This window comes from Schizosaccharomyces japonicus (assembly GCF_000149845.2).
Source record: "Schizosaccharomyces japonicus yFS275 unplaced genomic scaffold supercont5.1, whole genome shotgun sequence".
Lineage (NCBI taxonomy): Eukaryota > Fungi > Ascomycota > Schizosaccharomycetes > Schizosaccharomycetales > Schizosaccharomycetaceae > Schizosaccharomyces > Schizosaccharomyces japonicus.
The window spans coordinates 1,320,606-1,347,378 of record NW_011627860.1 but is presented as its reverse complement, the minus strand read 5'-3'; the positions used below and the strand labels follow the sequence as shown (position 1 = coordinate 1,347,378).

Genomic DNA, 26,773 nt, shown 5'->3' with positions numbered 1-26,773 from the left:
TGCCACTCATCCAACTTAAGAAAATAACTACTAGGTAGAGGCATCGGGCTACATGTTCAATAAACTGTTTATTTATTCCCTTAGAGACATCTGTAAACTCGTATTCGTGTGATGTTCGTGCATGATGTTGACAGGATTGTGTCGTATATGTTAGATAATTATCCGACAAGTTGTATAATGGCTCAAGCATGTTTGTATATCAACTACTCCTTAGAAACAATACTCTCATGCTTCTCATTCGAATTATATGGGTCGTATTAAGCCTTCTGGTTGTACCGGGACAGGCATTGATACGAATTAAAAAGCGACCAAACCATCGTTTGTTCACATCCCAGTTTACATCATGTTCTGTAGATTCTCCATTGCAATTTGAATTGTTTGATGCAACATATTATGCGCGGAATTTCTCTATTGTGTTCAATATTTATGGAAGGAGCTCGGTTGATATGAATGCCACATTAGACATTTCAATACTGGCATATGGAGCACGACGCTCGCGATTTGTGTTTGATCCCTGTGAAATTAATCTTGATTCATTTTGTCCTGTAACGAAAGATCAAAATATGTTCGCACAGGGAGTTTTACCTGTAAGCCCGCAAGACGCCGATACTATTCCAAGTATAGCATGGTCAATTCCTGACTTTGAAGGTCTCGTCACATTCCGCGTATTAAAAAAGGAGGACCTTAATGCAAGTTTGCCATTAGAGCAGGCTGCAAGCGAAGCACAACCCATTGCTTGTATGGTTGCCTCCTTGGCAAATAAGCACACGTTTCGTAATCGTGCCATTGTAGCTGTATCAGCAGCAGCAGTAGGATTAAGTTTTATTGGAAGTATTGGTTTCCTACTTATTTGCACAGGAAGAAGCATCAGTTTCGCTCACACAACAATCACTCATTCCATACCAACCGGCTTACAAGTGATTACCCTGTTTCAGACAATTCCTTTGATAGCAGCTGTTGGCGTACAACATTCAAGAATATTTACGGCGTGGGCTAGTAATTTTGCTTGGACCTTGGGATTCACAATTACAAGCGTTATGGAAAATACAATTAACAGATTCCGCAATCAAACAGACATGCACAAGCTGCAGACATTCCAAACAGTGAGCTTGGATGATGGCACAGACATTAGTGTGCCACGACTAGCACAAATGCCAGGGATATTCCGAGGTTTTCACTCGTTAGCCATTGACAGAGGGACGGTTTTTACTAACCTGTTCATGTACACTTTCTTTTGGCTCCTAATCTCAATTGGTATAGTTGTTGCGATGAATGTCACTTTCAAACTTTTTATGGCTATCATTACAAAAACCAAGCTAGCACAAAAAGATTCAAGAGTCTTTGTCCGAAAGTACTGGATTCGAGTGACATTTTCGTTTGTTGCGAAATGGGTACGCATGCCACAGTACATATAAGAAAATACTGTAACGATATCTAACCTGAGACAGTTACTCATGGCACTTCCCGGAATAGCCGTGTTGATTTTTTACGAATTCTCGCTGCAAGAAGCATGGGGTCCAATTCTGCTGGCAGCCTTACTGCTGGTTGCACTTGTCGCTCTGTTTACATGGTCAGCAATTCGAATTACCGCGTTGGCCAAATGTAGTTTGGAAACACTGGGAAATCCGAGAGTCCTGCTTTTTAGTCATCCAAACGGGTATACTTGGTGGGGATGGATGTATCTTCCGTTTCGTGAAGAAGCCTGGTCATTTTCATTCCTTCAACTTTTAAACATCCTTGCCCAGTCATTGGTGCTAGGTCTTGCCCAAGAAAAGCCAAAGATCCAGGTTATATTGTTGCTTGTGTTTCAGGTAATATGGGCTACTGCTGTTTTCTCACTTAAGCCATTCTGTGGACGGAAGAACATAGTATGTTCATACTTATGTGAAGTAACAAAGCTCGTCTCTATCATCTTAGTGACTCCCTTAGCCTGGAATTTATCGTCAATTGCCCGGACTATAATAGGCATTGTACTAATTATTATCCAGGGACTAATATTCGTCGTGTTCACGTTCTGGTCGCTTTGGAATGCAATTGAAATGCTGTTAACGGCTCTTACGTCCGCAAGATGGGAGCCCAAATGGCTTAAGAAATGCCAAGCAACCTATGAAGAACAATTGCAACCAACTGAAACTATTAGATCTTCTCAAAAGAGCGAAGACATCGTCACATCCATGACCCAAATGACACAAGCTAAGACACCAGACACAGAAGAAAAAGACATTATCCTTTAATAACTCTCATATTTTTGTCAATTTCACTCTTTCAATCCATAGCGCACTTCCTTATTTCAAATAATGAATCTTACCGTTTTTCACTGAATGAACTTCAACTAGTATATGTGTCCTTAGGTGTTTAAACAGTACCCAAGCAGCCTGGGACTAGAGGAATCTGTATCGTTCGGTATGATTGAGCTTGATTCTGTGACGAAAAACAACGTTAAGGTCTTGGAAACGATTAACTCTGTCTGTTTACCAACGACACAGTTTTCAGCTCAATTTTATAAGGACTCGCCCGCTATCGGTGACTTAGCTCAATTTGCATATTTCAACCAGATTTGCGTCGGCGCTGTAAGATGCAAGAAGGACAGTAGTCACAAGCAACCAAAGCTGCAAATTAACTCTTTGTGTGTTCTCCCTGCTTATCACAACCAAGGCGTTGGTTCCAAGCTGCTCGAGCATGCGTTGGAACAAGCATCAAACATCTCTGCTAAGGAGATGTATGTTTACATCAACAAGGACGATCAAGAGGCCATTGGCTGGTTTATGCACAAAGGCTTCACTTCACAGCCCCCTAAGAATGGAAACGAGGACGTTATGTTTGTCTCCAAGCAACTTAAGTAGGTAATAGAAAATCAAATCAATGAAACAAAAAGAGAAAAGAACGAACTATGCGTAGGAAATGGTGGTATATGTGCAAAAAGATGTGATAGTTGGCATAGATGTTCGAGTATGCATGAAACTATCGTTCAAATGAAAAGTACCATACGCAGCAGTTTGTTATCCATGTCAAACAGCTGTAGCTACGTCAACATCAACATCCATTGAATCAACGTTTTTGTTAGCGGTATCGTTTTCGTTTTCTTCATCTTGGATATTTTCCTCGTCAGAACTATTGCCATAATCGACAATCGCTTTCTGCTCATGTAAAACTTCTCGAAAGTCTCGATGCATATTGACTTCGTCAAATGTGATGGCAAATGCGTTGGCCCATTTGTCCGTTCCTAACTCGATTGCACTGGCAACGAAAGCCGCCCGAATCATTTTAATTTGAAAACTCTGTTTTGCAACATCATTCGTGCGATCAATAGGATCCTCAATGGATAGTAATTCAGGCCGTGCATCAACAGTCCATCCTTTTGATTGTTTTGTCACAAGCTGACCCGTCAGAGGCCGCAATACGAAAACATCGTAAGCCCATTTGTTGCCCCAGAAATCAAAAAATTGTTGCAATAATTCTCGAAGAGGAATCTGTTCAGCTGATATATTCTTTTTGTGATACTGCATTTCTAACCAGCCGATAATCATATAACTCAAGGCAGAACTTCCAAGTCCGCCAATATAGACATGATCCAGTCGTCGCTCAAAAAGCCAATGTTTTAATAGCATAAACAGTTTTCTGAATACAGGATGATTGTCGGCGTACTCATTTTGTAAGTTAGCACTACTTATGGCAGATGCATTGTCAAACGTGATATCCACACTCAGACCGCTCTTATCTCGAAAAAAGATCCGAGGAACACGGGCAGTTGCATGAAATTCTGCTCCAGCTGACAAGTGTTTGCGTATCGATAGTACAATTCGACGTTTTTGAATCTCGCCCACTTTCGGTTGAAACATATTTATGTCGATATCGCTTGAATGAATAACGGTTTTTGTACGCATGCTTCCATAGAACTCGAGTTTTGCATCCGGACATATTTCTTTAACGAGTTCCTCTATCCTTTGCAGCAATCTTTCTCGGTAAGCTTGTTCGTCCGGGGTACACTGAATGAATTGTATGAACGCGTTTATTCTTTCATCATCAGTTAGAGATACATTATTCCAAGGCGCTTCTTCAAGATCTACGAGTAAACGGCCCATTTTATTCTACCAGTACATGGACTTTACAACTCGCGCTGTATGGAATAAACCTAGGCGGAGACAATCGATTACGGTGAAAACAATCACTGTTTTCAGTTACAAGACAAGTATTACAGGATGCAGAGCAATTTCAGTTAAAAAATTATGTATCTTTCGTAATAATTTTTGCATGGAGATAATAGAGATATACAACCTATATTTTATTCGTAGTCATTTGTGAAATCATAAACAATAAATCTTATACCAGCGTCAAATTTAAACTAAAGTGTACAAAAACTATTGCTAATACCTTTAAATCCAATCCTATCACTCCTCGTCACTTTCGTCGACAATAATCTTGGATACCCTACTTCGTTTCCTTGATAATCCAAGTGTTTCATCGTTCATCTCATCAGAAGATGCATTGTCGAGTGAATAACTGTCCAGCAGTGAGAAATCTGTACCTGTTATCGCAGTGCTGATGTTATTTGTCTTGCCGCGAAGAGCGTTTCGCCTGCGAAGCTCCTCTTCTGCAGCAAAGAAAGCGGCATCTGCCTCTGGGTCGTCATCAGAATCAACGACAAATTTACTGCTTTTTATGGCAGACTTCTTTTCCTTCTCCTTATTCTCCTTCTGTTCCTTACGTTTGACAAGTTCTTCTTCCGAAATTTCCCTTCTTCTCTTTACTGGTTTGAGTTTAAGAGTTTGTTTTCGGTTAGCAAACGTGATTGGATCATCAGGCTCAAACTCATTGTTTTCATCCTCTGAGTCTGAGTCTTCAGAGTTGTCGGGAGAAGGAAGTCTGACATGTCCCCTAGGTTTTTTGATAAGCAGTGCTTCTGCTGTTGTGCCTTCGAAAACAGGTGGCTGCTCAGTAAATCGTTTCAACAATTGTGAGTATTCGGAAAGCTTTTCGTATGTAATCGATGAAGGGAGGAACCAAGGGTCTTCTGGGTGACGAGGATCAATGGGTTCTTGGAATTCTAAAAGTGAGAGCAACAAGCGAAACTTACCATCTTTCAATTGAGCATTTCTAAAGGCCTCTGTCTCGCCCTTTAAGTAAAAGACAGGTACTGCTAAAGGGTCTCTGAACTCATCATCAGGTGGTGCTTCTGTGTTAAGTGCTAGTATACGCTGCTCCCACGCTTTTCTCTCATTCATCGCAATACCAATGGATGTTTTAAGTTCATCCAACAGTTCAGTCTTCTGCTCGTTAATGAGAACTGCAACACAAACAGCAATTTGCTGCTCATAAGTGAGACCAGGAACAAGCTCGTATAAAGCACCCCGGCGAGAGACATGATTGTCCTTCGCAGGATCTTCTCCGTGCTGTAAATAATACATCGTGCCGGAAATTTTGGGAAACAAAAGTTCGGTATATAATGCGGGAACCCGCATCAAATTGTCCGTAAGCTTTTTTGCGTAATAGCGATAAAAAGCTTCAAACTCTTGTCTAGCTGGATTACTCCGCGGAAATCCTACATAATCGTCAGAAATTCTATCAAATAAACGCAGAATGTCTAAACGGTAAAGTAGAACTTGACATTTTTGGCGAACAAATATCCTGTGAAAAAACGTAATGACACGTAGAATCTGTACAGGAGATAGTTCTCGATAATGATACAGAAATGTAAGAAATGTATTCACACAAGCTTCGTGACAAAAGCGTGCCTCATACGCGTTGAAGCTGAAAAGCCGATCCTGTTCAATTGTATCGGCCTGTTCAATCTCCAATTTTTCTTCCTCGACAATGTCCAAATTAGACTTCTCTCTGTTTTGTTTTTTCCGTCTTCTCTTCACATAGAGATATTGTTTTGCACTCGAAAACAACTCAAGTTCCTTTAAAAGCACGGTAACAAACTCTGTAAGGGCATTTAAGAAACCAAACGATTGCAATCGGTACGACTTTAGGACAGATACAACGAGTTCCAGGTTGCTTTCTTCATAGAATAAGTTACTGAGCATGTTATCAGCTATGTCCTGAAACTCTTTTTCTGAACTTAAAGACATTGAATGAATAGTGGTAATCACTTTTGTGAAGGCGAGTAGTCCAGCTTGAAAAAGCGGCCATTGTCTCAGTTCGAAAGCCTCCCTTAACACACGCTGCAGCATAATTAAGGCTCGAGGATCGAGAACAGAAGCGACTAGACCGTATGCATAATCATTTGAATAAACACCCGACTTTACAGGGTCTTTTAGTATCAAGCATTCGAGGAAGAATGACTGCACATAAAAGTAGTACAGCCTATGAATTTCTAGAAACCTTGGTTCTTCTCGCTCCATTGCCCGAAGCAAACTCTCAAAAAGTGGGTTAAAACTCGAGTCCATGAATGTCGTGACAAAGCCGCGCAGAACAGTTTTTGCATCTGCAGAAATTTGTACGGATTTGTCTATGTCATCTACATTGTTCTTTTTTCGTTTTGCTCTTCTGTACTTTTTAGTAGAGTCAAGCTTTTCCAATCCCGTCCCTTGCATGTTTTGCCCAGTAACAGTATAACGGCGATTATCGCTTGATACTATGGAGGTCATTGTACCAAAACGGGTATGTCTTGTAGTCGAGTTTTTACTGTTGATCCGTTTCGAGCGCAGTTCATCTTGAAGAAGTTTGTTCAACTGGTTTTTGGCAGATTCCTCACTTGTGAATATAACTTTCGGAGCTATACCGCGAATTAAATAGTAAATTATCTCGAGAAAAACCACGTCTAGTTCCTGGAACTCAGCAATACTGGAACACGCAGTGACTATAAAATCAAGAATATGACTTGATGAAAACGAAAGTAGGGTTTCCGAGCGACTTTTAATTTCATCGATTCTCGAAAGATTCCTGAACAGATAAGTAATAATGCGAATGATGCCATTGTCTCGATCCGTTCGTTTTTCATAGGAAGTTGAAAGAGGACGAAGTAAAACGGCCAAAATGGACTTAATCACTCTATTTTTAGGATGATCAATAATAAGAGTCTTGTAGTCCTCTTGAGCTTGTTTGAGGTTTGGGAGCATCTCCCAATTTTCACGAGAAGTGTTTTCATCGGTCTCCAAAGGCCATGTCAATGGAACAAGAATTTCTAAACAGCCAAGTGCAATTCTCCAACTCTTTGGATTTCTGAAGTTCCCATCCCAAGAAGACAAGATTGAAAACAAGTCTTTTTTTACAAGGCAAAGTTTTGCCAGAACATAACGGACCTCGAAAGTGTCGTACTTCTCATCAATAAGACGCAGCCACCGCTTGATATCTTTTAAACATGTGAGTGCGTCTTCACTAAGAACGTAAGGCTCATCCTTTTGAGAGTAGTCAATACTACCGATAGCAGCTACTGTTCCCTGGACAGTAGTAAACAAGTCCATGGATATAGTCCACTATTGAGGAAAAGGGAAAGTTGAAAAAACAACCGTACACGTAATATGTAGTATTAATATAACTTACTAAAAAAGGTTGGAGACTTAACTTCAATATTTAGGTTGTTAAAAGTTAATTTACTTAAGACTTCAACTTGAAAGGGGTGGACTATATGATAGTGATGGCTGGAAAAATGTGACAGCGCACAGCAGTTTTAGCACGATAGATTTGGGCAATTAACAGACTACTTGATGTAATTATACAAATAAAATCGTATTTGTAAAGAAATTATTAAGATTGATAAATCAACGTTATTTCAAAATATTCGTCAAAAGAGCGTAGACAAATGACGAAGCACAAAAATCCTATAACTGTGCTTAACCGAGCCTTGTTGACCATTCGATAAAACATAAGATAATATAATAAATGATTTGTTTTGACTTAATTCGATTTGTTTGCTTGGTCATCTGTATGTAGTAAAGTGTAAAAAAGTAAAGGGAACATAAGGATAAACGTAAAAGGGGTCGTGGCTTACCAGAAACTGCACCATCCAATATAGCAAAGACAGAGATTTTCAATAGAAGTAGCTTGCTGAATAAGTTTCTCCACCTGACTAGGTACGTCAAGACTTCTATTAGGTTTGAAGTCTCTTCCGGACAGCTTGTTTTGAATCCTATTTAAAACAGTAATTGCCCGCTGATTTAACACCTCCGGCTTGTTATCATTGTCCTCCGCAGTCTCAACATGATGCTTTTTGCCAGGACTGTTTCCATATGGCTCAACAAGCTCTTCTTGTTTCGGGACAGCGTGGCCAGGCTTATCTGGAGGTGATTTAGATGTAACCAGTCGCCAATTAATTAATGGGTCATAAACAAAAGCCTCTAATACAGCCATTAGAGATTCCTTGTTTTCTCGAAGAACGCGCATAACATGCTCACAAGTGATACGGAAAGTACCCTCAATTCCACTAACCTCCATAGCGTTTACTAGCATACGAGTTAAACGGAACGGGATTTTCTCTGGAAACTTTTCACGGTGCATAGCAACTTCAAAACAATCACCAAAATCAATGTGAATAATCTTTCCAGTGTAGCGATTGAGCATCAAATTTGAAGGATGTCGATCACCAAGACCTAGTATATAACCGACCATTGACATAACTGCAAGGCTTCTTGAATAATTCGTCCGGCGATCAAGCCAAGCTTCAGAACTTCTGCTCTTTAACCATAGTACTCTGTAAAGATCTTGTCCTGTAGTACTTAGAAGAGCATATTCAAAAACTTCCACTTTTTGCAATACGGTAAGTCTATCGTAGTCTGGAGCCATCTGAACCATAAGTCGATGTTCGATATTAAGCATAATCTTGCGGCTTTCTCGATAGTCCCGAATTAGAACATGAAGAGTATCACTGTCAGGAACCCATCCAAGGAGACCCGAATCTGGAGATAAAGGAATAACCGGATAACGCTGGATTGACAATTGGCGCTTAAAAGTTTCAGCATCAATCTGGAGCAAATTATTACAGAGTCCAAATAATTGCATAACACGCTCGTCTTGACGAATGTCTTCGTGCCCCTTAAGCAGATATTGATAATCTTTTCCATCACTTCCTTTGATCGTAAATCTCCTTGGTCGTTGCTTCGAAGTAATAACAGTGAAGGTTGGCATAAAACTCATAATTTTAATGATAGGTTTTCCGCTAACATACGTTCCCGGTACAGCAAGCTCCAAGTTATGAGCATGTAAGAGCTTGGGTGACACATATTGAAGCTCAAGTGTGATTAATTGCGGGAGTTGCTTTCGAATTTTCTTGAACACTTGATAATATAAGTCCCAAGCCTGATTCAAATCCGAAATGTCACCTGTCTGTTCAAAACGAATGCAACACTCCCTAGCCTCAAGAAGATCCCTTCCAAAAGCCTGTTGGAAGGAAATTTCACGAAGAGTCTCTGGTCCTCGTTCAAGCATGTCATGTAAAGGACGCAATACAGCAAACATTCCTTCAATGTTGTGATCTCCGAAGTAAAGCCTCGATGCCTCTTCCAAACCCTCGTGCCATTGCTCATGCCAAAGAACAGCTACACGAATAAGTTCATGACTTACAATCCGCGCCTGTTCAACCAAGCAGGGACTATGCGTCTTTAACGAATCCATAATAGATAAAGCTGCATTTTGCCTGCTCGAACTTTGAGATTTCGCTGCAACTGTCAGGGGATAAACAAGAGCTTGAGGATGCGCCCTTCCAACGTCGGACAGAAGTTGGTGAATGGATTTTCTAACATTAAGTTTGGGCGAATGGATTCTAGCAATAAGTTGGGGTAACACATCAAGCCATATATCAATATTAACAGTGGAAAAGCCCTCATTTAAAGTCCGTATGACCTCATTACTGCTGCCAAACTTAAACCATAGACTAAGTAGTCTTAACGTGTCTTGTAAATTTCCTTTGCTTAAAGCGATAGAACGGAAGAAGCCACGAATTGCCGGAATAATGTATTGTTCATAAACAGAGGCTTGCAGCGAATCTCCACTTTTTTCCAAGAAAGAAACGACGTTGAAATTTGCAAGCGCCCATGAATGCCAAGCTTTATACCAAGTGGAGTCAAACTGAGTAGCGTAGAGATATGACTGAAGAACTCGGGAAGCAACTTCTAAATCCCATTTGTTTTCTAATTCTTGTTGCCATAATCCCTGCTTGTGATAACAACGAGCAAGCAAATGGAAATAGTAGTTAACTTCTTCTGGTGATTTTTGGCTATTCGATAAGTCGTTGTGAACGAAAAGTGCTGGATCAACATCAATTTCGGTGACCAACTGTGAGGTAAACTCCTGCATTCGACTAAGTGCTTGACGCTTGTTCTTAACGGACCAAAGGAACTTCAATTGAGCGTAAACAACCGCAGGATGCGGTTTTTTATTCGATGAGCCGTCAATGTATTCATCGTCCTCTAATAAAATCTGAAGTGATTTCTCAGCTAATCCAATTCTTCCAGATTTTCGACTCAAATTAGCAAATTTTATCCACATTTCCATGTTTTCTGAAGGGGAAATTACTAAAGCACGGACACGAAGCATTCGTTGCCATATATCTACATTTCTTTGACATCCCTTTAATCTTCGGTCCCAAGTCTTTTTTATCATCTCCCGAACCTCAAGATGATTTTCGGACTGTTTATAGCGAATAATCTCTTCCAACTCAGACAACATCTGAACTCGAACGACAACGCCATATGCTCTATTATAACTTTCACCAACCAAAGCGGTCAATTCAGTGTCAAGCAAATCTCGTGCCTTAGTGATATATCGAGAAGCTTCATCATATTGAGAACGATGCAACGAAACAATTGCACGAAAAAAAGCTTTATCGGGAGATTCAGACTTCATAACCGAAATATAGTCGTCCATCAATTCCCATTGTCCAAGGCCCCAAGCTGCAGCAACAGCAAGCGGTGCAATATAACGTCGAACATCTTGACCAGAATGATTCCATTTGTCTTGAGCAAGTTGAGATAGGCGCTCCCACTCCCCTAAGGCGTGAAGGCAACGCATGCGGCCCATTGTAATTTCAAAGCCTGCGTTTCCTTCTTTCTCTCTTTTTTCATAAGCAGCAAGCGCATCATCCCAACGTTGAAGCTTTTCATACCAAGCTTCCTTTAAATTAATTTGATCATGTCGCTGTGCATGCTTTAAGATACCAATGGCAGCGTCTGGCTGTTGGAGTTGATTGTTTATAGATATCAAAGCTTCAACTGTATCTGGGGAGGGTTTGGTTACCAACTCCTCTTCGATGAATTCGAGTTCCTTATAATGCAAAGCTTTTGCAAATGCATGACATTTTGCAGCATATGCACCAAGGGTGCGAATATCAATTGGAAGAGGTTTGTCATCATGTTCCATGAACTCTGCCAAATTCAAAAGAATCTGTAGAATCTCTGGGGGAATGTGAGGCGATGTCAAAGCAATTTCAATACTTTTAACCAATTCTTCTTGAAAATGATCGTATAATTCAGACCAACAAGAAACAAAGCTTGCATTAAAAAGCACTCTAGCGAGAGGTTGATATGTACTAGCCAGAGCAGCACATGCACGTAACGCATGAGATGGTGATTCCTTCAAGAGTTCAACACTCAAGCGACGTATCCACTCATGCCAGTCATCCTTCGTAGACCTTTGCGAAGCCTCCCAAGCATTTCTCAAAATTTCTTGATTAACGGGAAGCTTTTTAGCGGAAATATCGGCGGCGGATGCGACAACATCTATTTTCGGGGGATCGTACTTTTCATAAGGATTTAAGTCAATCGGTAGTGGTTTTTCGCTGAGTAATTTCTGTTCCAACGCAAAATATGTTTCATGAGTAATTCTGTTTACTCTTAAACATTTATCAACTATCGGAATAAAAACCGCATAGTCCACTTTCAATTGAAATACCAAAGCACATAGCGTATCGACACTGGTTCGCTGAAGTGAAGTATTACCGGACGCGATTACTCGAAGTATAGGATGAATAATTCTAGATGCATACTCAGTAAAGTCAATAGAAGTGGAAAGCCTTCCGAGAGTGACAATAACATTTTCACGAATAGCCGAAGGGACATCATTGCGTTCATACAAACGCAATAATGGAGGAAGCGCCAAATGGACATACTCGCTTAGTGTTTCACCGAAAACAACAAGGGCATGAAGTACTTTCTTCGTAGTAGCATTTGAAGGTGAGGTATCCTTTTCGAATACCTGTAACATCAGCACGAGTAAAGAAGGTAAGTAAGGCTTAAATTCACCTTGTAACGCTTTTGCCAAAGACTCAACCAACGATAAAATTGTTAACTGTAGCACTGAACCCGAATCCCAGAAATCTCTAATGAGTTTAAATACATCAGGAAGGAAGTTCCGAATATGTTGCCTTACGATCAGAACTAATATACTAAGTTGTTGAAAATAAAACTCCAAGATGTTAGCTGGGCAAGTGCGCATGATGGACAAAAACTCCGGAATAATTTGTGAGAGAAAAGGAGCACATCGAAGACCCATTGTTTTAAAAATGTACATTATAGCTTGAATTACCGCGGTATAATGAACACTTAAGGAAGAATCTCTTAAAATAGCCATTAAGGCATTAATAACGACCGTTGGATAATACTCTTCCGAAGAAGGGCCAATTCCTGACATTAATAGTGATATGTCAGTGGGAATGGTTTTCTGATCTGGCGCATATTTATCAGCGCTTTTCTCCAAGACTTGATGCTTGTTTGGATCCAAGGCGCCAAGCGTGCCAACAAGCTTAATGGTTTCTCTCCGGATTTTCACATCTTGTTCTGATTTAATAATACTCGTAAGGATATCCAAGAGCTCTGGGAATTCAATGTATGGGTCGATAACATAACCAGCACTTGCTGAAAGATTTCCCAGTGCTCTCAGCGCAGCTGTTCTCTTAATAGGAGAGCTTTGATCCTGCAAAGTCTCGATAATTACTGGCATGACTTGCCGAATATGAGGCGAGATACCTTCACCGCCAACTTTACACATTTCGCCAATGGCAGTAATAATGCTAGAAGCCACATCAGGACTTACATCTTTTGCTTTTGGTAATAAAATACCGAGAATGGTCCCGACGTGCGATTGAAACAAAGATGGCGCCGCAGAGATAAGCTGGCTAAGTAACAGTGCGCTTTCCTCCTTAGCACGGACAACCGTTGTGTAATCTAGTTCGGCTAAAAGCTTCATCAAATATTTCCTTAAAAAGGGCATAACATAGGCTGGATTGTGTAATACCAAACGGCCCAGAATCCTTAAGGCAGCTTCCCGAACGACAAAAACTTCATCATTCAAGGCGATAAAGAGAAGACGGATTTTGTCCGCCTGAGCCAAATGTTTATCAAAACGAGAATCGAGTGAAGTTAGAACAATTAACCGAATATCAGCGTCCATGTCCGCAATTCCCACCGTGAGTAGCTTTTCAAGAACTTCTGCGACAACTTGGATAGCATGATCACTCGTTTGATACAGAATTGGATCTTTTGCCAAAAGCTGACAACTCGTAACTGCTGCCGTTTTTCGAACCAAAATATTGCTATTTTCCAAATACGTCACAACATAGTCTTTGACAAACTCGTTTAAAATGTAACCAGAAAAATCAAAGTCTCCTAAGATTTTCAAGGCTAAAGAGTAGACCGAATCATCGTAATTGGGATATAAGGCGACAGGCTTTTTGTATGATTGAACAATTCTGGAGGCAAACTCATCAGGACAGCCAGGGGGAACGAATGGTCTCTTGCTTAATATGATGCTCAAAGTGTCAAGCAGACGACCTTGAACAGCAGGTAATAGAGCAGGAATGTGATGAGAGACGTCTGACAAAGTTTGATAGGCGGGTTCTGAAAGGCCGCAAGCAAAAATAAGGTCAAAAAGATCGTATGCGTACTTTGTAAAGCTTTGCCCTAAAGCAATAGCCAACATACTGATACATTGAAACAGAGAGGCATCTGGAACTGCACGGCTTTTAACACACATGGAAAGACTTTCTTTGATAGCGGAACATATGGGATCCAAATACAGGCATATACTAAAGGAAACAGCCATAGCAATTTTTCCAATAGTGGTAAACGCCAGGATTTTCGATTTTTCCTTTTTTAAAAGAGCTAACAAGTACATCATACATTGATTTAGATGTATGCTAACAAACTCATCAGGACTATAGGCGGCTAAAGTTGCAATGAGTTCAGTCACCGTCGCACGAACGAGTTGGTCGCGATGATCTTTATAACGCAAGATCATAGTAGAAACTTCTGTGTATCGCTCATGCATGAACATACCAGATTTTAGAAACAGCTGTCGATACGCAAGTAAACTGCCATGGATAGCGGGAACGGAATTTAAAGTCATTCCACGCTGGGCTTCACTTAGAATTTTTGAGTACCACTGTATCCGAATAGAGGCATCTCTGTGACGGATGATTTCTAAACATTCGCTTAGAGCTTCTGCTGAAGCGCATCGAATTAAAACCTTTGGATCTCGAAGACCATACCAAATTAACTCAATGATAGAAGCGACATGAGAATAAATTAAGGTTGATGTGTTATGTGCTAGTTCCTTAAGAATAAGAACGGCAGCATAACGTCTATTTTCATGTCGCTCACCTTGTAGCCATTCCAGAGCACGTTTGACTTCAAAGTTAACAAACTCTGAAGTTAAAGCACCACCAGGAACAGCTAGTCGACCCAACGCCTGAGAAGCAAGTTTAGTTGCCTGAAGGTCATTTCCTGGAAGAACAATGCGAAGGTAGTTGGCGAATCTAGTGATCCGAGTTGTGTCTTCTAAACCCTCGAAATCTATAAGTCGATTGATTGCAGTAACACCGCCCAGTCGATCACTATTATCTGAACTGTGAATCAATTCGTAGATTTTTTTGTTAATGTCATTATTCAGTTTGTTTAGGGCCTCTCTGGATAATTCGCGGGAAGAAGTTACCACGAAGTCGTAAAGCTCATTCGCTGCGCGATTTCGAACATTTGGATTTTTGCTTTTAAGATCATTAAAAAATTGCATTCTTAATAGAAACACTTAATGCTGCATATTATTAAAGCAAAGAAAGCTACGGGCGGCAGCTTTTTTAAGTGTGTTTCCTTCTCCAGATAAAGACACCAGAAAACCGTCGAGTTTTATCAATATGAAGACCTAATGGCAACAAAGATACAATTATCCAAAAAGAAATGTGTTGTTTTGTAGAGTATATGACGAGAATCGCAATTTCTGGCGATTTGCCGTCTGTGGTGGATGTTAGACACCAGCACTCATCAACACCTTCCTTTCGAGTTTGGACAAAAACAACTTTCATCCACAGTTTTCAAGCTTATGTTATTTAACTGTACATTATTGATTCAAGGCTGTTAATATTGAGTTTCTTTTCTTCTCATAAGCTCGCAATAGAAAACTGTCTCTGTAATTGACAAATAAAAAATTGGTACCACTCAAACGATTACCAGAGTGTTACGATGACTACAAATGCATTGAAACAATATCGGAGGACAATTCACGCTTTATCTTCTTCAAATTGGAAAATAACACAAGAAGGACGATGCAATGAAAATGTGCTTCGCTCAATTGCCGATGAATTAAAAAAAAATGACCTAGCTGAAACATACATCAAAACGTTAAGTACCTATAAATTTCTTGAGACCTGTCTTTGGCCAAACTTACAGCAAGATGCTACAGCTCTTCACGTAGGATTGACAGCTTTGTGCCTCTGTTACAAAACACGCGAAGCAAATAATACTTTTTGGGAAGGAATTGATGCTGATAAGTTCTCTATTCTTTTTCAAAATGCACTAATATTGTCTTTAAAGACAGAAGATTATTGGTCTGTCGTATGTCTTCAATTCTTGAATTTATGTTTTCTCTCAGTCGATGTTGCTTTGATCCGTCGGGCAGTTATAAAAGTTGTAGGTGTTGGTACCTGGGAAACAGTTTCATCGGTACCAAAAATCCTGGAATTGGTAAAAGAATATCCTGCTTATCAAAAAGCTTACCTCAATTATCAAAAGAAGAAAAAAGCAGGAGAAGCGGAGGATAAAGAAAATGTGTTCGCACCCTTCAAGTGGCTGTCTCTTCTTTTAAGTAAGGCTATGCAGCTTTCACAGCTTTCATCTTTTTCAAAATCGGTTGCTGCATATCTTCAGAGTGTTGTACAATTACTAAACTCTTTGATGTCTCAGTATCCCACTCGTCGGTTTACCCATTTTGTTATCGGGGAAAGTAATATAATCTCAGTACTTTCGTTGTCTTCACTTTTTGAAACTTCCGAGTCTTTTCGGTTTTTACTGAATCGGTTGAAAAACTTATTCCAATTTCCGTTTGATAATTCGCGAGGCATCGCCTTGTCAGAAGCGGAATGTATAAATAAGGCAAATCAAGGGCATAAGTCGTTTCAGCTCCTTCTTTTTCAAAAGTTTAGAAACATTGTCCACGATGAGTGTTTAGCAACAAGTCGTCAGCTACAGGATACATCTTTCTTACGAAACCTACTTGGAAAGTTTTCAGTTACTCAATTAAAAGATCTTTGTTCAGATCTATCCATCACTATGTATGGTCTTGAATTTATTCCGGAACATAAGGTCCGTAAGTTTATTGAGAACTTAGTGGCTTTTCATTTACAGAGATTTAATGGAGCAGACATTGAGAAACATAATGAGTTAGATCTGGAATCTCTTTTGAACAATGATCTTTACTCGCAGATTAGCATGTGGTCTGTCTGTAAGCCTTGGCCTTGCTGGGCACTGGCAATTCAATACCTGACTCCTTCGGCATTCTGTATGCAAATGGGGGAATTAAGTCGTCTCGCTCTCCATTACACTGTTCGAAAAGAGACAGTTGAAATGCTTCAACGTGTACAACCGAAGTTTGACTCTTTAAAACGTCGATTTGTGTTCTCTAAACAAAATAGTCGTGTTGTGCCGTTGCGCACTAGTAAACTTGTTAAAGTATATCCTCCCAAGGTTGGTAAAACCTATCCGCAATTCGTGAAGCTTAGATTGATGATTTCCAACACTAAAGATAAAATGTTTGATTCCGCATCTCTTCAAAAGTTATACCGCAAACCGCTTTATTTACTAAATTTTGAAAAGCCCAATACTCAACTTGTCAATTCAGCTCTCTCTAGCGACATTAACCTAATGCTCAAGTCCGGAATTAAAAATTCTGTTTATTGTCATCTTGAGGACATTTTGGATGAAAATGAAAATAGCCTTATTAATCTTGAAAGTGTCACGATTCCATCTACAATACTCGTTGACGTCTTATGTGATCCTTTCTTCAGTATGAAGCTGCAAAATACGTCTGATATCAAGCGTCAGTATGCTTCATTTAATCTCCTTTTCTTTTTCAGCGATAAAGTGTTTGAACTTCGTGAGTATTACACTATGTTTGCCAATCAGTTATCTAAGAGTTTCTTGCCTCAATGGTTAGAGGATGTGTTCCTTGGTTTTGGTGATCCGGCAGCTGCTACTTCTGTTGCATTTTCGTTTCAGTCTTTACGTCTTCAAAATGTGTTGAAGCCAGAACACCTTCCTTTATTTCAAATTCCGTCGGATAACGAAACTTTACCCAATGACGTTCTTTTATCAGCAAAGTATTCTAACGACTCAATTACTGGAGGCATTTTGCCGATCAAAACCGACACTACACTTAAAGTATTTCAAAAAGCTTCTTTTAATGTACCGTCTTTCACAACTTCGCAGTTGCATGCCTTTCTGCAAGCTGTTCAGCCGGGTCTAACCCTTATAAGCGGGCCTTCGTGTTCTGGAAAAACGACAATTGCCGTGAAACTCGTTGAGACTTTGAGTAAAAATTATGGAAATGAGCGTGTACTTGTTATCTCTCCTTTCATGGATAAGTTGGAGTATTTCTTCTCATTATTAAAGTCCTCCGCTATACCGGAACGATACTTATATTTGTTTTCTGAAAGCCTAACTAGTGCTGCTGGTCTACACTTTCTGTTTGATCAAAAAAATAATGCTTTAGAATTGATTGCGGCATTGGCAAAAAGTCTCAATCTCACAGAAGCACATGCTGCTTCCTGTGAAAATGCACAGCACTTTAATGAAGCTTATGTGAGGCCCATGTGGAATTCTTACAAAGAAGGCGAAGTCGAGACTTTTCCTTTCATTACTTTTTTGAAGGAAAAACTCGGTAATGAAGCTGATCGTCTCTTAAAAAGCAGCTCAACTCTTGCTGACCATTTTTATGAGTATATACAGGAGCTGTTCCTAACAGTAGGTGAATTAAGACCTTGCGAACTCATCCAGAGCGCAACACCCATTCAGGACTACATTGTTTCCAAGCAGGCCAGAGTTCTGGGTATCACGTGCAAGGATTTAGTTTTGCAGAGTGGACACTTGGAATCAATACAGGCAAACTTTAATACTGTTGTTATGCTTGATTCTGAAAGTATTAGTGAGGAGTGTGCCTGTTGTTTGCTGCGAACCTTTGGAGCCAGTTCTGTAAAACGACTAGTGTCTTTTGGAGACCCATATCAAGACAATTTTGACGAACAGATAAGCGTGTTTCGGCAGGCTTCCAACTTTGGACGGTCCTTATTTAAGAGACTTATTCGATCATCTGTTCCAACACTAAGACTTTCTACACAATGGGGCGTTCGAGAAAGCATATCAGCTCTGTATAGATGGCAATACAGTGTGGAATCTCAAAATGAAAAAGTGTCTACGGATTTGATAATGCCATCCCTGACGCATGCAAATACTGGTTTCTCTTGTACCTGCCAGTTTGTCGATGTTCCACATTTTAACGGAGTTGGCGAGTCCGAACCTGTTCGTGGATTTAAACAAAATCTCGGAGAAGCAGAATACGCAATTGCAATTTATCAATACATGCGCATGCTCGGTTATCCGAAAGAGAAGATCGCAATTTTGACTCTCTTTGATGGACAAAAGGCTCTACTCTCAGACATTGTCAAAGCCAGATGTGATCAAAATTCCTTTTTTGGAAGCCCACTTATTCTTGACAACGTCACCACATATGGCGGCCGTGCCGTTGACTTTTTAATTTTGTCAATGGTATCTACAAAACACATTCCCGACGAATGGTGTCTATCACAACTGACGAAGGCTTTTAGCTCGCTAAGCTGGGCTTGTATGTGTTATGCAACAGAAGCTTGCTTACAAAAGCATCTAATTTATCAACGATGAAGGATGTTGCACTTTCTTCACCAGCCAAATTGTTATTGACTGCCGGAAAGGTCTACCCAGATGCATATTCATTAGAGGAAAAAACTGAAACATTTGAAATGGAAGATGTGGTACATCTATCCCGTTTTGTTTCCGACATGACGAAAAAGGCGTTAGAAGTTTCTAAAGCTTGAAGTAATGCGATTTGGATTTAAAATCCGTACGATTAAAATGTATAGATGCTAGCTACGAAATAATGCAATTGTAGAAATTCAGTTACTTGTTCTAATCAGTATCAATTGGCTTGTGACACGGTGTATTTGTTTATTATCTGCTCGACGGTACACTCATTTGACTCTTTGGCTTTAATGCCGCTCATTACTCTCGAACTGCTTCTAGCAGTTCGAGAGTAATGAGCGGCGATAGCGAAAGTGTCACTCGTTTACATTCAACTGTATTTCAGCTTTACTTGTTAATTCTAATATTACTCTTAGCGACAGCCGCTCTTCCTGGATTCACCATCTTAGCGATATCTCCGTCGCGGCTAAAGTAACAATGTGACTGCCACTTAGTACACAAAATATGGTTCAGACAGACACATGGATGGAAGTCTGTCAATAAATAGCACATTTCCGACGCTTTAACGTTAGCGTTTACTTAAAATTGTGTTCTATTACTGTGCGTCCAGTTAAAAATGTTAAAGAATATTATTTTGGGAATATAGTTAATCTTATCTCGAATGCGAAAGTGGCATTTTTTGCCGAAAATAAAGTTAAAGAAAAGGCCTTTAGGAGTCTTATTATACTCGTTTTTGTTATTGAATTGGTCTTACTACATAAAGGCTTTTCCGGTTTCTTTTTTCTTCTTTTTTTGTCTTCAAAAAAACTACCAGTAAAAAGTCTTAAAGTCCAGGTAGAGTTGGATTAAATGGGGCTTGTTTTCTTTGTTCTCTAACAATTGTTTTTATTGACAGGAAGGAATTCGTTCTTTTGTCGCTCGTTTTGGTTTGCCGTACCTATGTAAGTTTGCTATTCCGTAGTTTTACTGTTCTGTAATATGACAACTGTCTTTCTACCTTGTTTTTCACTCTACATGTATTGCGCTTCGTAACGATTTTATGTTTGGCTGTAACATCCGTTTCTCTTTCCTACTCGTCCCGTTTTTTTCGATTTTTTTTTCTCATATATAAGTTGGATCTTTGTACCTATTTTACCGTTGTCAAAATTCTGCAAGGTGGATCATCACGATGATTGAGGAACTGGTCACAAAGTATGCAAATGCGGTATCAAAGAATACTCGTATCAATGCTCTTACAAAGCTGAGAAGCCTTGACGCTTTGAAAAAGGAAGCTACCGCTCTTTCAAAGATTGGCTGTGAACTGCCTCTGAAAGGTCGAATTTTGACAATCAAGGAGTGTATTTGTACAAAAGAAGATACGGCAACATCGTCTTCTAAAATTCTTGAAGGTATGGACGAAATCTAGTTCGGTGAATTTTCTATTTATATCGCCTATCTATCTAATGAGCCGTAAACTGAAAAAAAAAAGAAAACAAAGTTTTTGTCGAGGAACTGAACACTAACGGGTTAATGAATAGGCTACCAATCGCCGTTTGATGCAACGATCGTAAAACTTTTGCGAGATGCAGGTGCTTTGATCCTTGGTTCAACTAACATGGATGAATTTGCCATGGGTGTTAGCTCAAACAACGAGTTGTTTGGCCAAACGGTGAATCCTTTGTACGATCACGACTCGTTTGTCGCTGGAGGAAGCTCGGGAGGTGCTGCTGCTGCTGTTGCCGCTGGAATGTGTCATGCCTCTATTGGCACAGACACCGGAGGATCCATTCGTTTGCCTTCGGCTTTTACGGGCGTTTTTGGCTTTAAGCCGACGTACGGTCGTATCTCTCGCTTCGGTGTCATTCCATTCGCAAATAGTTTGGATACTATTGGAATTTCTGGCGATAGCATTGATTCCGTTCGACGGATCTTTCATGTCCTCAATCAACATGACAAAAATGATCTCTCTTGTATGACTAACAACCAACGTACAAAAGTCGACCATTTGATAAAAAATAGTAGCTCGAACGAAAAACCTGTCGTTGGCATTCCCACCAACTGGAATGTCGCCGAACTTGAGCCAGCTATCCTGGACAAGTGGAATGAATGCATTGCCAAGCTGGAAGAGGCCGGCTGCACGGTGAAGGAAGTGTACTTACCGAACTCTTCGTATGCTCTGAACATTTATTTCGCAGTAGCATACGCTGAAGGGCTGTCCAATCTTGCTCGCTATGATGGTGCTATGTTTGGTCAGCATTTAGTGGACGAAGAAACCGGCCGTCGACTCTCGGTCAAGGAAATTCGGAGTATGCTTGTGGGTGAGGAAGTTCAAAAGCGTGTTCTCTTGGGCGCATACTCTTTGCGTTATGGTTCGGAAAAAGGATTGTTCAAGAAAGCTCAACAAGTTCGTCGAGAAATTCAGCGCGAGTTCAACAAAGCCTTCCGTATGCAAAATGCTTTGTGCCATGACGATGAGTGTGGAACTGTGGACTTTATCGTTGCACCCGTTTCTTTGAGTTTCTGCCCTAAAATTGGAGCTTCTTCGCCGAATGACCTTATTACTGATGCACTACTTATTCCTGCAAATATGGCAGGTGCACCATCAATGAGTGTACCTTGTGGAAAAACTCCTGAAGGTTTTGATGTTGGACTCCAGGTCATCGCTCAGTTTGGTGACGATGAACGTTGCATTCAGTACTCTGATCTTGTTCATCGACTTATGAACCCGGACCAGGAGAACGTGAAACCAACTTCGAAATCTGCTGTTAAAACAGAACACTAGAGTTTAATCGTGATTACTTCTGCTGATTCCACGAAGACTCCACCTTTCTTTTTGTTCGCGAATCACTTTACCGCTTTTCATACCCCTTACAAACGACCGCAAAAATCCCACCTTATTCTTTATTTATATTTATCTTTTGGTTTTGAAAAAAATTGGGATGAAACTAGCATTTAAATTTGGATCCGGTTTCAAATCAGGCTTAAAGGCCACGATGGCGTGTATGGATGATATTCTGGATAGTTATATATTATCTATTATTTTGTCTTTCATAGTTACACCTAGAATGCAAATACATTGTGTTTGTTTTACAAGGAAAAAAAAAAGAAAAAAACCTCCGTTTAGCTTTCAATAAACAGATCCTCCGTTATAAAGTTGCTCGTCTTAAAATTCTTGTAGCCTTTTCTCCATTTTCTTCTTCTCTTACGCACCCGTCTCTCTGGGCTTATTTCAAAGCATTCCTAATTGACTCTTTAAACTGAACCAGTATTCCTCCATTGCCACTACGCGTTTTACTTTTGTATTTTTATAAGTTAACGTGCAAAAAGAACACAAGGAACGTCTTTTTGAAGGTGGGTTTTATATTGTTCCTGTAGTTTTGTCTGAAATTTATCTGTAAAGACACTATTTTCATGGCTTCTAAGCAGTGGGGAATTACGCCTCCCATTTCGACAGCACCGCCTACAGAGAAGGAGAATGCTTTGAATACAGCTCTTGTGAATGAGCTGAAGGCTCAGAATCTGTTCGAATCAGCACAAGACTCTGAAAAACGTGTTCGTGTGTTGCAAGAGTTGCAGGCCATTACAACTGAGTTCGTTAGAAAGGTGTCATTGTCAAAGCATATGAGCGAGAAAATGGCTAGTGAGTCTGGTGGAAAGATTTTTACATATGGTAGTTATCGTCTTGGCGTCTATGGCCCTGGCTCCGATATTGATACCTTGGTCGTTGTCCCTAAACATGTCTCTCGAGAAAATTTCTTTCAAGATCTAGAGCCTATGCTCCGTGCGCGTCCTGAAATCACAGATCTTGCTGCCGTTCCCGAAGCTTACGTGCCCATTATTAAATTCAAATTTCTTGGCATTAGCATCGATCTTATTTTTGCTCGTCTTTCTATTCCCCGTGTGCCACTAGACCTGGAATTGAGTGATAGTAATTTGCTTAAGGGTGTTGAAGAGCGCTGTATTCTGAGTTTGAACGGTACTCGTGTCACCGACCAGATTTTACAACTCGTTCCTAACCGTGCTGTTTTCAAACACGCGCTCCGTGCTATCAAGTTTTGGGCTCAACGAAGAGCTATCTACGCTAATGTTGTTGGTTTCCCAGGAGGTGTCGCCTGGGCCATGATGGTTGCTCGGATATGTCAGCTTTATCCTAACGCTGTGTCCGCCGTTATCGTTTCTAAATTTTTCCGTATTCTGTCACAATGGAACTGGCCTCAACCAGTGCTCTTGAAGCCCATTGATGATGGTCCTCTTCAAGTTCGTGTTTGGAATCCCAAACTGTATCCTTCAGACAAGGCTCACCGTATGCCCATTATCACACCTGCTTATCCGTCCATGTGTGCTACACATAATATCACCCCTTCTACACAAACCGTCATTCTTCGTGAAATGGCTCGTGCTGGTTTAATTGTTGACGACATTATGGCCGGCAAAAAGCCTTGGTCAGCTTTGTTTGAAAAACATGATTTTTTTCATCGCTATCGCTACTACCTTACTGTCACTGCCGCTTCGAAAACAGCTGACAGTCAGCTGAAGTGGTCTGGACTTGTTGAGTCTAAGCTCCGTCACTTCGTTACTCGTCTTGAACTTGTTGATGCTATTACGTTAGCCCACCCATTCAACAAAGGCTTTAACAAGATTTATATGTGCAAAACGGAAGAGGAAGCACAACAAGTTGCCAATGGCGTTTCAACTGCTGTCGTAGCAAAGGACGCTAATCTGGAGGAGGCTGCCAAAGCAGGAGACCAGAATGAGCACAAGGAAGGCGAAGGCGATGCGGCTGATGAGAAGAAGTTCTCCGTCTATACAACTACCTTTTATATCGGTCTTGAAATTGAAAGAAAGAAGGGTATGCATTCGATGAGTATTCTACTAGAGCATTTCCTTAAAGAAACTACAAATTGTACCCACAGTTTCTGTGAAACGCTTCTTGTTTTGCTCTTACACGCACCATTTATCTTTGTTTTACTAACTCTGAAAACTAAGGTCCCCAATCAAAACGCCTCGATATTACCTGGCCTTCACAAGAATTTTCCGAAATGTGCAAAAAATGGGACAAATTTGACGATACCATGATGACCGTCTTCATTAAAAACACACGCAAGTATGTGATGCCGATTTTAGACTTTAGAGCCACAGATGAACATTTCCAACTAACACACAAAATAGTTACACCCTTCCGGACGAAGTCTTTGAACCGGGAGAAGAACGCCCTAAGCCCCCGACAAAGAAGAGAATTGCTTCCGCCGAGAAGAAGACGGAAAATGATGTATGTGTTTCCTGTTACAAGAATGGTTCAAGCTCAAGACATGTTTCAGAGTTAAATTGACCGAATCATTTCTTTTACCATCTTGTTTAGCCAAACTGTTTGCTAACGCTTCTTACCCAGCAGGTTCCAAAACGTCAAAAGGTTCCGCAAGCCTAGACACCTTAGTTTACTTGGTATGCTACTAAGTACTCTTCACTTATTTTACCTTTCTCTCTTTCTCTCTCTCTCTCTCGTAACACACGTATACACACATACACACACAGCTCTTCTTTAAAATGCACAACCTTGAAATCACGCCTGTGCTACACCCGCCCAATTTGACCCTTGAAAAAGTGGACTTTTCTTACACACACGCCAGCGCGCGTCCCACACAAACAGTGTTGTCGTTGTTTGTTATACAAAACGGTAATCCATAGTCCACAAGACTCTTTACCATCTTGTGTGCTATCGTTCATGCACAGTAACTCGTTAAATATAGAAAGGTCATATTCGTTGAAATTCCATAGCAGATAGAAAGTAGTGAGCTCCTTTCATCAAGGGAGGAAGTAAGAAAGGATGTTATGTCGTCTACTCGGAAGAAGAAGAAGAGGTGAAGAGGTTCTTAATGCGGCTAGGGCTAAGCACACCATTAAGGGTGAAATCAAAACCAAGAAAGTACAGCGTGACGCCCAACGTAGTGAAAATAGCAATGAGACCCATGACAAGACTGAGGGCGAAGTATTGCATAGCCTCCTTGTGCTCTTCCTTTTGCTTTTTAGAAAGAACAGCCTTTTGACCCTTCTTTTGAGCCTTCATCTTAGTAGCCACAGCTTGTTCATACATATCACGGAAGCGAGTAGGGAAGGCAGTTTCACAAGCTTGTTCCACCTTACCGCAAGCGATAGAGATTCTCAAGAAATTAGGGTCATCAGGAGTGTTTTTGGCGTGAATTTCGCGGGTGTAACGCAAGAAAATATCACAAACAGCTTTAATGTTCATGGCGTACATGATAATCGTTACAGCTTGTCCCTTGCGGATTTTAACATTCGTTTGGAAAGTCTCGGGGTTCTTGAAGACAGCGGCAAGCGTAGCAATGGCCATGCATTGAGGAATCGCAACAAAGTTGAACACCTGCTGGTTTTGAAGTTGGCACAAGTATTCAATAGCGCTGGGAGCGTGCTCCAACGCATTGGCAACGATCTCTGACAAGCAGTAAAGAGCCTTTACGTTACCGGGCTCACAGAAGCTGCCAAAATCGTCGGTGTACTTGGACCAGATGGCACGGGGCCAGAATTGGCGCTTGTCTTCAAAATCTTCACGATAATCACGGATAATGTTGGTCTTCTGCAAGAAGAGACCAACCGAGTTCGAGAGTGCAGGTTGCTTGGCCAGATCCTTGGTCTCCAAATCACTGTTTGCAAACAGACGAGAAAGACCCTCGCCAACAAGACCGGCAACATAATGGCAGTACATATCAAAGTCCTCCAACGACTCGACCGAGTAACCATCATGTTCCTCAGCAAGTGTAGCATACTTGGCCATGCCGCTGCCCATTTCCTTCGCAATGCTAGAAATAACGTCACGGTAACCCTGCTTCAAGTTGTGATATTCAGCAATAACGACCTCAAACTCAACAAGCAGCTGACGGTCCTTTTCGTTAGGTCCACTCTCCTTGAAGTTCCAGCCTGGTTGCTCAATGAACTTATAAAAGTCCAGCAACAAGGGTTTCTTTTTCTCCAGAGAGATCGTCATATCGTCTTCAATAGTGTCCAGACCTCTCAAGACCAAGTAGAAGATCATGACTGCAATACGCAGCTCAGGAGTCAGCTCCATGATCACTGCAGCGAACGAACGAGATGTGAGCTTCAGAAACTCGTAGCAACGACGCAGGTCACCGGGAATAGTTTCATCCTTTTCAAAATTGGGCTCGTCGTGCCACAGCTTGTACTGGCACATGCAGCGAATTTCTTCAACTCGATCAATGATTCCCATCGTGCTTATTTGTTTTTGATACAGGTTCTGCTGTTTCTGACGACGATGTAGCGGGTTGGCACGAGGAAGCTCTGGAGTGGAGTATCAGCAAGTGTGTGTGGGGAAGGAAGGCGGGGACTGTGGGAGCGAACACTCTGGCACGTGTCGATGGAAGCGTCATGCGGGGTGTTCCCACCACTACCACCACGAAAGTAAACATCTAGCGTGGGGTAAAGAGTTTTAGTCAGCAGCCGTTGAGCCGAATTAGCTAAGCAGACAGGAGGGTAGTACCCGACAAGTCATTGTCTCGAGCAAGACACTTATCGCTGCGTCTGCAGCGGTCTCTGCTTAACCCGTCTCTCTCTCTCTCTCTGTCTCTGTCTCTGTCTCTGTCTCTCCCCGTGCAACTTCGTCTTCGCTACGG

At 40.9% G+C, this 26,773-nt stretch overlaps 9 protein-coding genes across 9 annotated transcripts; 5 read left to right on the top strand and 4 right to left on the bottom strand.

The window, feature by feature from the left end:
- Window positions 1-16: 16 nt before the first annotated feature.
- On the bottom strand, window positions 17-4,266 carry SJAG_02725 (poly(A) polymerase Cid12). Its single transcript, XM_002173885.2, has one exon. The coding sequence runs from the start codon at window positions 4,080-4,082 to the stop codon at window positions 3,009-3,011; it is 1,074 nt and encodes a 357-aa protein (XP_002173921.1). The 5' UTR covers window positions 4,083-4,266; the 3' UTR covers window positions 17-3,008.
- Window positions 189-2,234, top strand: SJAG_02727 (Trp-like ion channel; the record flags this gene model as incomplete). The annotated part of the gene is made up of 3 exons (XM_002173887.1): window positions 189-1,391; window positions 1,449-1,868; window positions 1,989-2,234. The coding sequence occupies 3 exons, from the start codon at window positions 189-191 to the stop codon at window positions 2,232-2,234; spliced, it is 1,869 nt and encodes a 622-aa protein (XP_002173923.1).
- On the top strand, window positions 2,321-2,863 carry SJAG_02726 (N-acetyltransferase). Its single transcript, XM_002173886.2, has one exon. It carries the CDS (start codon window positions 2,406-2,408, stop codon window positions 2,841-2,843), a length of 438 nt encoding a protein of 145 aa, XP_002173922.1. The 5' UTR covers window positions 2,321-2,405; the 3' UTR covers window positions 2,844-2,863.
- A 122-nt stretch (window positions 4,267-4,388) lies between the features above and the next one.
- Window positions 4,389-7,406, bottom strand: SJAG_02724 (replication fork protection complex subunit Swi1; the record flags this gene model as incomplete). The annotated part of the gene is made up of 2 exons (XM_002173884.1): window positions 4,389-5,044; window positions 5,075-7,406. 2 exons carry the CDS (start codon window positions 7,404-7,406, stop codon window positions 4,389-4,391), a joined length of 2,988 nt encoding a protein of 995 aa, XP_002173920.1.
- Window positions 7,407-7,929: 523 nt separating this feature from the next.
- SJAG_02723 (phosphatidylinositol kinase Tor2) lies at window positions 7,930-14,940 on the bottom strand (the record flags this gene model as incomplete). Its single annotated transcript, XM_002173883.1, has 1 exon — window positions 7,930-14,940. The coding sequence occupies one exon, from the start codon at window positions 14,938-14,940 to the stop codon at window positions 7,930-7,932; it is 7,011 nt and encodes a 2,336-aa protein (XP_002173919.1).
- A 446-nt stretch (window positions 14,941-15,386) lies between these two features.
- Window positions 15,387-19,267, top strand: SJAG_02722 (complexed with Cdc5 protein Cwf11; the record flags this gene model as incomplete). The annotated part of the gene is made up of 2 exons (XM_002173882.2): window positions 15,387-19,038; window positions 19,074-19,267. 2 exons carry the CDS (start codon window positions 15,387-15,389, stop codon window positions 19,265-19,267), a joined length of 3,846 nt encoding a protein of 1,281 aa, XP_002173918.2.
- Window positions 19,268-20,246: 979 nt separating this feature from the next.
- SJAG_02721 (glutamyl-tRNA amidotransferase alpha subunit) lies at window positions 20,247-22,354 on the top strand. The gene is made up of 2 exons (XM_002173881.2): window positions 20,247-20,539; window positions 20,669-22,354. The coding sequence occupies exons 1-2, from the start codon at window positions 20,320-20,322 to the stop codon at window positions 21,910-21,912; spliced, it is 1,464 nt and encodes a 487-aa protein (XP_002173917.1). The 5' UTR covers window positions 20,247-20,319; the 3' UTR covers window positions 21,913-22,354.
- Window positions 22,297-25,177, top strand: SJAG_02720 (poly(A) polymerase Pla1). The gene is made up of 4 exons (XM_002173880.2): window positions 22,297-23,979; window positions 24,117-24,234; window positions 24,300-24,399; window positions 24,520-25,177. The coding sequence occupies exons 1-4, from the start codon at window positions 22,542-22,544 to the stop codon at window positions 24,553-24,555; spliced, it is 1,692 nt and encodes a 563-aa protein (XP_002173916.1). The 5' UTR covers window positions 22,297-22,541; the 3' UTR covers window positions 24,556-25,177.
- SJAG_02719 (squalene synthase Erg9) lies at window positions 24,695-26,437 on the bottom strand. Its single transcript, XM_002173879.2, has one exon. It carries the CDS (start codon window positions 26,368-26,370, stop codon window positions 24,967-24,969), a length of 1,404 nt encoding a protein of 467 aa, XP_002173915.1. The 5' UTR covers window positions 26,371-26,437; the 3' UTR covers window positions 24,695-24,966.
- Between the last annotated feature and the right edge of the window lie 336 nt (window positions 26,438-26,773).